Genomic DNA, 10,763 nt, shown 5'->3' on the forward strand with positions numbered 1-10,763 from the left:
GAGCTACTTACTGTTTGAACAATGAAGAGGACTGTTCCACAGAGACGAACACATTTGTTAAATCGAAGTTCTAAATACTGTTGCAAAAAAAAAAAATTATGCGAATCCTCTGGATGCCTTTTTTAAAATCAGCAGCTCAAGAAGAAAATTTAAATTTAGAAATGTAAAGCAACTTCATAACTGATTTGTATTCTGTATTTTTATTTTAGTATTATTTTTATTTATACACAGCAAAATTGACTCTTGTTTTAGAGTACAGTTCAATGGATTTTAACACACACTGATTCATGTAACCCCTGTCACAATCAGGACACAAGACAGTTCCATCACCCAGAAAACTCCCTCGGGCTTCCCCTTCATGATCAAGCCCTCTTCTCCCCCGCCAAACCCTAGCAATCACTGATCTGCTCTCCCTCTCTAGTTTGCCCTTTTCCAGAATGTCATATAAATGAAATTACTTTCTGTATTTTTAGAGCGAGCAATCTGTTGTTCTCTTTCTCTTGGTATCTACTCCATACATTTTTCTTGGCTCACCTGGGGCATCAACCCTTTCTGACTGCAGACTATTGTGATGGAATAGTCAGCCAATTGCCCTGCCTCTTCTGACCAAGAGGAAATCACATGATCCCAGCTCAGCCAATCAGCTTTTCCTTCCATTGGGTATTTGAATCTTAAAGGCAGGATACAAAGACAAAAAATGACTGATCCTGACAGAGTGGCCTGAAAAGGCTGCCCTGGTTTCTGTCCTTTCCAAGGCTTGCTTACTCAGCTTGTCCCTCTGTTCTATGAGCTACCCCCATGTCCTTCTAACAATTGTTTTTTTAAACTTAAATCACCCAAATCAGTTTCTGTTCAGTGCCAATGACCATGCCAATTTTTCCTATTCTACTTGAAATCTGCTATGTCTTATAACATAGTCTGCTTGTCTACTATGTTATATAATGTATTATAATATACATATTACAGAGTTAGGATCATAGAATTTCAGAGCTGGGAGCTAAGATTTTCTTTAAATTGAATATAATTACTAAGAAGTTTAAGGCTGACAACAATCTTCATAGAGCAGAAAAGAAGAGGAAGGAAAAACTGGCATTAGGTAATAATCAGAGGAAAAGACATCCGATATTTTTGCCCTGTGATCACGGCTAACACATACAGAGTACTTGCTGTATGCATGGTCCTCCCAACAACTCTATGAGCCAGGTACTGTGTATAAACCCATGTTAGAGACAAGAACACTGGGCCTCAGATAGAACATCAAGATGAAAACCTTGCAAACTTGCCATGGCAACAGTACACATTTAAAACCTTTGATGCCAAAATCTGTGCACATTATTCTGCATATATAAGTAAATAATCTGACTACATATTTAAGACTCAATAAGTGAATGGGTGAAACTAACACAGAGTAAGACCCCACTCCCAGATCACTGATCAGTGACAAATACACAGTGCCTTGTAGTACACTGGAGGAAGAGTTCCAGCCCTTGACCCAGTCCCACGCCTGACTCCATCAGCTTGTGGCAATCATTCTCCAAATGTCAGGTTCTTTCTCTTTAAAATGAGGGGCATAATAATAATTTGTTTCCCTCTCATTTTGCAGGGTTTGGAGACTATTCAGTGACATAAATGGGTGGGGAAATGTAAACTCAAAAAGTAAGATATTAAGAACTTAGTGGTATCCAAATCAATGGGCCTGAATAAAATTGAATCTCAATAAAATACAAGTGTCAAAATAATTCAGGGATATTTTGGAAGCCTTTTTAGAAGACTGGAGAAGTTTATTAAGTCTGGGAACAAGGCAGTATTATTATATTTCTTTAGAAGTTTATTTTTGGTTTGTTTGTTTTGTAAATCTCTATGAATCACTAAACATGTGAATGGACATCAATAGAAGAGAAGTCTTTGTTTTTTCTAGGTACATGAATCCAAGTTGCTGGAGACCCAAATAAATTGAACCAAACTGAAGCAAGTAAGTTGATCAACTGATCCAGGGAAACCTGTGATTTAAGCCCAAGGACCAACTCAAGACAGAACCAAGAAGTCTATTACGATCTCAGCCATCAATTACTAGGCTGCTGAAGAAATACCCGGAGATTGGACCAGATGCCCAAGTCACTGTGCAGCAGCCTTAGGGAATACTTGTAAGATTTCTAGACATAATTACAGAGTAATGATAGGTGCCTAAATTAATCAAGATCTCTCGTGGTCCTCAGAACTTTGAATCGCTTCTGTTGATACGAATAAATATATAAATAACAAAGAAACATAAGGTCTAAGCAACTCAATTTAAACACGGATTTAGTTGGCTCCAGAAGGATCTTGAAGAACTGGTGGATTAAATTGGATTCCTGCATTATACTTGGGTCTGGAAGTTGCTAAACACCTATCAGGACTACATTTTGAAGGCAGTGATGGATGAAAAAAAATGCTTGTGAACAGCTAATTTTCACTAAAGAAATGTCAACAGGGAGAGATTTCATACTTGAGCAAGAATGCCAGGGTATCAATCACTCAACACTGTACAGCATATTCTGTATAGATTCTGTACCTCTCAGCATAAAATAATAAACAATATACTCCACAGGAAAGTCTTTGCCATGACCAATTGGGAGGGTCTTAGCATGTTGCCTAACTTCCCTGTTCCCAACTGCCTGGCACCCTGGAGGTGGATGCCTGCAGTGTGCCCACAACTTCACGCGTCCTGTATTGCTTCCCTTGTTCTCTCTGCACTGGCGTAAGCATTGCTTGGGGTTATAACAGACTCATCAGAGCCTTCAGAAGCAGCCAGTATGCTGCTAGGCATATGTCTACGCTGCTTCACATTCCTAGTAGCTTAACTTACTCTGAGTCTCTGTCCACAAAATGGGGCTCTTGATAGTACTTCCCTCACAAGGATTGTTCTGAATGTGAGTCAGATAATGTATGTAAAACATGCAATGCAGCCCAGTGCCTGGCATGTGTTCAGCATTCAATGAACTTTTGCTTTTTGACATTTTTAGCTGGAACCCCTGCTAACTTAGCCTCTACCACTGCAAGCATGAGGGAAATCTGTTTCTGGTTGAGTTAATGTTGTAGCCCCGAAGAGGCATGGGTCAGTGGTTATGAGAGCAGCATTCATGTGTGGGGACTGAAGTCCTCCTGCCAGATTCTTCAAACCCTTTCCAAGTTTGGGAATTGGTTAGCTATAGATCACAGCTCACAGACTCAGATGCCTCCAGGTTCCATCAGGTAACATACATAAGTGACAGTGGCCAGGTGTTCACATATTAACATGTTGGAATATTCCTCCCACCCACTAAGATATATGTTTTCTTACATCTCCCTGGAAACAAGAGATCCCTTTACCCCTATCCATTTTGCCTTTCACATTTTTTGATAAAGACATAAATGCAGATAAAAATTTCTCTACCAAAAAAACAGTAACAATGAAAACACAAAGATAAGACCTCAATATAGAAGTTTAATAGAGAGTGAGAGCAATAGCTATAAACTTGAGTTCCTGTGGCCACAGGGAGCATGGGCCCAGTGTTACCAGCCTTTTGAGTTCTCGAAAGAAGTCGTAGTCTGAAATTATATTTTATTTCTTCTCACTATAAGGAGAAGTAAAAAAAAAAAAGACTGAGAACTGAATTTGGTTTGGGGAATTTCGCCAGTTTGTCACTTCTGAGCAAACCTGAGAAACTGCATCCTGCTCACTTCTGGGATAATTATTGAGCTCTCCCAAACACAGCCCCAGAGTGAATGGAAGGCAATGCTGCCCAGGGGTGCCTCGCCCTGGAAGATGTCACTAGAGCCCAGGCAGAGTGTGTCACCAATGTTTGTTGTGCCATTAAGGCCCTGTCCCCAGCACCAGTTGAACCAGCCTCACTAGGAAACCACCTGCCAGAATCTCAGGATTGGAGTCCTCTGGGTAATGGCCTAATAGAGAGGAAACTTCTGCAGGCTTGTCCCATGTAGCTCAAGGACCAGTGCTGGGTGAGGGAGACCACTGAAGGCACTGAACTGGGCCCCGCCACTCCCCTGAGCTTTGATCCCGCCCCCACCTCCCATTCAACAGCTCTTTATACTAAACGTGCATCATCTTTTCAAAGCCCTTTCTTGCAGACAACTTGAGAAAACCTATAGCCAGGGGACCTATGCAATAGAGGAAAGACAGTTTTCCTTAATTGTCTTTCCATAGAGAAGGCAGAGCTGTTTGAGAACCTTGCTGCCTAATTTTCCTACTGATCCCAAGATAACTACCACCATCACAACTAGCACCACCACAGTAATTATGGCCAATACCTATCTGGCACTTACTCTGTGTCAAACACTATTCTAAATGCTACGCCTTGCATCATCTTATTTAATCCTCCCAACTGGATGAGGTAGGTGATATTATTTTATTTTTGAGGAATAGGCACAAAAGGTTGGGTAAGTCACCCAAGGTCACCCAGCTAGTAAGTGGTAGAATCTGGTCCGAAATACAGGTACTGGTACACCTTAGCCACTTGGGTGCCTGTTTCAGTGGAAAGGGGGTGGGTGTGGAAGGGGAAGGAAGGGGAGTACAAATTCTTTACCAACTATCTTGGAAGAGTGAATGGGGCTGAGGACCTGGAACAAGAGTATTCCTTTCAAGAAGCAGGGCCTGAGACCTGAAGAACTTACCTTCCCCAAAAATCTTTCCTCTTGCCTGGGAATCAAAGATGCTAAAGGTAGAAAGGACCATAGCGAGCACTACTGTTGCAATCCGTTCACTTTGGAAGCCTCTTTTTTTCACTAAGCCCAGGAGAGTAAATCCCAAGAATTTTTTCACCCTTAGAGGACGCCTCTCAGTAGAAGGGAAAGATGCCAGGTGAAGATCGGGGGACGGGGAGGAGTGAAGGGAGGGTGATGATGACGATGGACGGGGAGAGATTTCGATGTGGCAGTGACAGTCTGCCCCCAAGAAAACGCCTCCAGAGGTCTGCAGAGTCCCCTTCCCCCGCGCCCTGCATGGTCCCAGCCCACCCTGCCCCTTACCTCGTAGGTGCTGGTAATTCCCAGTTTGTAGAACACCGGGAGGAAGACCTCCGCGCTGATGACCACCACAAAGAAGTAGGTGAAGGCAAAGATGCTAAAAATGGCCCCAAAACGGTAGACCTCGGAGGGGGTGCCCAGGACAGTGACGGCTGACATGAAGCTAGCGGTGAGGGACAGCGCCACGGGCACTGCGGTCATTCTGCGGCCGCCCATCAGGAAGTCCTTGGAGGTCTGCTGGCCGCCCCCAGCGAAGGCGTAGTAGATGCCGATGGCGGCCGAGATGACCAGCATGCCCGCGAACACCACGTAGTCCCACACCACGAAGGTGCCGATGCCGCGTGGCGTGTCCATGGCCGCACGGTCGCCTGAGCCCTGCGCGCAAACTGGTGGCCCCGCGGCGCGCAGCCGGAGCCCGGCGCGCACTTCTTATCCCCGATCCCTGGCGCGCAGGCGTGGCGTCCCGCGGGGACTGGAGGCGTCCTCCAGGTGTCGGCCTCCGAACGCACCCCGAGGCGGGGTGAGGGCTTGGCAGTAGCCCCTGCACCCGCCGCTGCGAGCCGCGCCCCTCAAACCCAGGTATGGGACCTCGGAAAATCGACCCGGTGCCCTGAGTGCTCACCAGGTGAGGAACTGGAGTGGCCGAGTTCGCCAAGGCGCGGGGGACACCTGAGCAAATGAGAACTGGAGCCTCCAGCTGCTTCCAGCGAATCTACACAGGGAGCGCTCTGGGCAGGTTTTGTTCAAGTGGTACCCGAGGGGACGCACCATTTAAATAAGCAGGCGACCGGTGGAGGAATGTGGGACAAAGGGCAATTGTCACGCCTTGAATTTTAGCTTTCCAGTTCAACAGTCCGGGTCCTTACGGAAAGGGACGCCTGGAGTTTTTAGACTGCCTTATTTGATAGGTTAATGGGTGACAGTAGATTAATGCAGGTGACAATCTGTAGTGAACAGAGATCACAGTCCTTAGACAGGTCATCGATCATAAAGGAGAGCAGGAAATCTGTGCTACTGTTTCCTTGTGTTTTTACTCAACAAACGTTTCTGAGCCCCTTCAGCCTGTTGTTGGAAATAGTAGTTATTGGAAGATTAACAATAATACCTCTTTTTAATGAGCCTTCATGTGACACATACATGCTTGGCACGTTTTATATTAGTCAGTGTAATTCTTTTGGTGAACCAGTGTAATTCTCATTACCCTTGAGATAGGCATTTTCAAATGCAGAAATTACTGTCGAATGATTAAGTCACTTGCCCAATCAACTGGCAGAGATTAAGATCTTTAATCTAGGTCTGATTTCAGAGTTTGCTCTCTTAATCACGACGTGTAGATAAGTGTTATAGGTAGGCAAAATGTGTACACTTAAATGAAGACACTTGAAAGCACTGAAGAAAAGATCATTTCCAGTATCACCACTCAGGACATATTTTAAGTGGCTTGTCTTGAAATACTATTAACACATGAATCACACTCAAATAATATGATTCTCAGGTTTTCCTTCTAAAATAGACGCTCCAGCCAAATGTGCTCAGCTATCAATCCATTTCAGGCAGTCCTTGTTCATTTGTATACAACTTTATAATATACCATCTGGTCCTAGGTAAACAATCCACAGAATGCATTTAGTCTAGCCTAGTGTATGATAAAAAAGCTATATCAGATTTTATTTTTTGTAAACTGATGTTATTTGTATAATATTTTCAGAAGGAAATAAAGAGGGAAATAGAAGCTAAATCCAAGTAATTCAATTGGTTAAACAAATATGTGGTTTGGAATTATGTTCTACCAGTGTGAAATGTACTATATTTATATATTACATATGATGTTATACATACTTATATATAATACATAAATTATATGTGTATATTATAGAAATTATATATATATATAAAGCAACCTGTTAGAATAACACACAAAAGAATCCAGCTTGATCCTTCTGGGAATTGGATTCACTTCTGGGAACTTCTTTAAAGCCAACAGCCCTAGATATGGGAAAATGCTATCTAAACAAAATTCATCTTCTTTTGGACACCTAGAGTTAAGAACAGAACTTCAGGCAGCTAATGATCAATACATTTCTATAGTCATGTTAGAAGCAGAATAGTCTGAGGTTAAATCTGTAGACTGCAAACTGACCTTTTGACTGCCACCTACGAGCCATATCTTAGCCAAGTGCTTTCTTCTACATCTTAGTTTCCCATATCTTAGATGGGGATATTGTTTTTTATCTCACGGAATTAAAATGGGTTAAATGAGATTATATGTGAATAGACCCTGACACTATAAAATACTAGCACTGTATGATTGTTTAGCTGCCTTCCAATTTATTGAGAATTGGGCTACTATAAGTTATGGCTTGGAAGTACTGCTATTAGACACAGCTTTTGTTTTCCCAAGCTATGTCATCTTGCTTTATAACATTTACATAATGCCATGAACTATGTGTAATCCATACCCTATTCTTCTTTCACATCTTTCGGGTGTCTGATGTATGTCTCCAAATAATATTTTCATGAAGAATACATGAATGCTCTATTTCCTGAGCCTTTGAATATATGGGATTGTTCATTTGTTGTCTTCACATATGAGAAAAAAAATTCAGCTGAGAAAATTCTTAGGTCATAGTCTTTTTCTTCAAAAAATTTTAAGTATTTTTTCTGTTGTCTTCTGGCATTTCTTACTGGAGAGCTATCTGAGAACAGCTAGATTTTTGTTTCCTCATAAATTACTTGCTTTATGACAGAATACTAATAGATGTGATTTTTTTCTTTATACTTGCATTCCCAAACCTTTGCCAGGGTATTTCTAGAATAGCCCTCTTTTCATTACTATCATCTAGAATGGTGAGTCCTTTCAATTTGAATAGTCAGGTCTTGTTTTTTAAAGTGGTATCTTTAATCATTGTTGTTCTAATTCTTCTAGTACCTTCCTCAGAAATGTATCATTCTTAAATAAATCTATCCAGTCCTCTATATTCTTCTTCTTCTTTTTTTTTTTTTTTTTGAGATGGAGTCTCACTCTGTTGCCCAGGCTGGAGTGCAGCGGCGTAAGCTTGGCTCACTACAACCTCCACCTCCCAGGTTCAAGCGATCCTCCTACCTCAGCCTCCTGACTAGCTGAGACTACAGGTGCACACCACCACGCCCAGCTGATTTTTGTATTTTCAGTAGAGACAGGGTTTCACCATGTTGGCCAGGATGGTCCCTATCTCCTGACCTCGTGATCCTCCCATCTTGGCCTCCCAAAGTGCTGGGATTACAGACGTGAGCCACCATGCCCAGCCCCAGTCCTCTATATCATTCACTTGAATCCTTTTTTCTTTTACCACATACCTGAAGAGATCTTAAGTTTGTCTTTCATGTCATTGACTCTGGTGTCTGTCATAGTAATGCTACATGAGTCTATGTTCCTACTCCCGATGTAGATTTTACTTCTGTCATTACATTTTTAATGTCGCTGAATTTTTAAAAGTAATCTTCTCCCTTTTATCTCATTCTAAAGTCTTTTCACCTTTAGAATGCCACGCAGTTTTCTTAAAATATTTTTTAAATTCTAGGAGCAAATAATTTTTATAGTGATTTTCTCTCTCTGAGTCTTTGAAGCATTGATCCCATTCCTCTGCCCCTCAGCAGTTTTTCATAGGATATATATTGATGATTTTTCTGGCAATCATCTCAAATGGAAGGGTAATTTCCAGACTTAGTGTTAGCCAAAAGATCAGTTGTGTTGTTTTCTATCTTATTATTCTCTTCTTTGGGGCTCTAGGTTTTACAACTGGATGGCATAGCAAAGTTTAGTACCTAACTCAATAGCATGATAAGCAGATTTGCATTTACTATGACTCTTTTGGACAGAGACAATATCGTCACCTGTTCCCTCTGTCTGGCGTTCTCACACTATCACCATGAAATATCATCATAAAAGCCATCGGTTACAGCATCCACTGCATCTGAAGTTCTTCCATCTCTACCAAACTATAGTGCTTTATTTGTAAGGATGACCCCTCCCAAGATTCACTGCGCATTGCCAGTTTACTCTATCCTCATAAGCATCCAGCCAGAGGATTAAGATAACACATTCTCTGGAGGTGGCAGCCTCTGATTGTACAGAGAAAGATGCACTTTGGTAAAAATCACCCAACAACAGACGGCTGGCTGCCCAACTGATATGGTTGGGCTCTGTCCCCACCCAAATCTCATTTTGAATTGTAGCTCCCATAATTCCCACATGTTGTGGGAGGTACCTAGTGGGAGATAATTGAATCATTGAGGTGGTTTCCCCCATACTGTTCTCCTTCTGATTGTGAGGTCTCCCCAGCCGTGTGGAACTGTGAGTCCATTAAACCTCTTTTTCTTTATAAATTACCCAGTCTCGAGTTTGTCTTTATTAGCAGTGTGAAAATGGACTAATACAGTACGTTTGTACTGGTACAGTGTAGTGCTGCTGTAAAAATACCTGAAAATGTGGAAGAGACTTTGGAACTTGGCAACAGACAGAGGTTGGAACAGTTTGGAGGACTCAGAAGACAGGAAAATGTGGGGAAATTTGGAACTTCCTAAAGACTTGTTGAACGGCTTTGACAAAAATGCTGATAGTGATATGGACAATGAAATCCAGGCTGAGGTGGTCTCAGATGGAGATGAGAAACTTGTTGGGAACTGAAGCGAAGGTGACTCTTCCTATGTTTTAGCAAAGAGACTGATGGCATTTTGCCCCTGCCCTGGAGATTTGTGGAACTTTGAACTTGAGGAAGATGATCTAGGGTATCTGGTAGAAGAAATATCTAAGCAGCAAAGCATTCAAGAGGTGACTTGGGTGACGTTGAAAGCATTCAGTTTTAAAAAGGAAGCAGAGCATGAAAGTTTGGAAAATGTACAGCCTGATGATGCAATAGAAAGGAAAAACCCATTTTCTGGGGAGAAACTCAAGCCTGCTGCAGAAATTTGCATAAGTAATGAGGAGCCAAATGTTAATCTCCAAGACAATGGGGAAAATGTCTCCAGGCCATGTCAGAGAACTTTGCAGCAGCCTTTCCCATCATAGGCCCAGAGGCCTAGGAGGAAAAATGGTTTGTGGGTCAGGCCCAGGACCCCCTGCTGTGTCTAGCCTAGGGACTTGGTGTCTTGTGTTCTAGCTGCTCCAGCCATGGCTAGAAGGGGCCAAGGTACAGCTTGGGCTATGGCTTCAGAGGGTGCAAGCCCCAAGCTTTGGCAGCTTCCATGTGGTGTTGTGCCTGCTTGTGCACAGAAGTCAAGAATTGAGGTTTGGGAACCTCTGCCTAGATTTCAGAGATGCATGAAAACATCTGGATGTCCAGGCAGAAGTTTGCTGCAGGGGCAGGGCCCTCATGGAGAACACCTGCTAGGGCAGTGCAGAAGGGAAATGTGGGGTTGACGCCACCACACAGAGTCCCCACGGGGGCACTGCCCAGTGGAACTGTGAGAAAAGGGCCGCCGTCCTGCAGACCCCAGAATTTTAGATCCACCAACAACTTGTACCATGTGCCTGAGAAAGCCACAGACAATGCCAGCCTGTGAAAGCAGCCAGGAGAGAGGCTGTACCCTGCAAAGCCACAGAGGTGGAGCTGCCTTAGACCATGGGAACCCACCTCTTGCACCAGTGTGACCTGCATGTGAAACATGGAGTCAAAAAAGATCATTTGGGAGTTTTAAGATTTGACAGCCCCACTGGATTTTGGACTTGCATGGGGCCTTTAGCTCCTTTATTTGGTCAATTTCTCCCATTTGGAATGGGTATA

At 42.9% G+C, this 10,763-nt stretch overlaps 1 protein-coding gene across 2 annotated transcripts in view; it reads right to left on the reverse strand.

Moving 5' to 3' along the window:
• SLC5A8 (solute carrier family 5 member 8) overlaps window positions 1-5,746 on the reverse strand; it is a 61,301-nt gene extending 55,555 nt beyond the window's left edge. Inside the window, exons 1-2 of one of the 2 annotated variants that reach the window (XR_008538332.2) lie at window positions 5,005-5,442; window positions 12-77 (exon numbers count right to left, since the gene is read on the reverse strand). Coding sequence is in view for 1 of the 2 variants with exons in the window: in XM_522508.8 (XP_522508.2) it covers window positions 12-77; window positions 5,005-5,355 (417 nt within the window). In the remaining variant the exon portion in view is untranslated. Of the gene's footprint in view, window positions 1-11; window positions 78-5,004 lie in introns of both variants that reach the window. The other variant, XM_522508.8, reaches the window with a different exon arrangement.
• Window positions 5,747-10,763: the final 5,017 nt, after the last annotated feature.

Source organism: Pan troglodytes, chromosome 10 (assembly GCF_028858775.2).
Source record: "Pan troglodytes isolate AG18354 chromosome 10, NHGRI_mPanTro3-v2.0_pri, whole genome shotgun sequence".
Lineage (NCBI taxonomy): Eukaryota > Metazoa > Chordata > Mammalia > Primates > Hominidae > Pan > Pan troglodytes.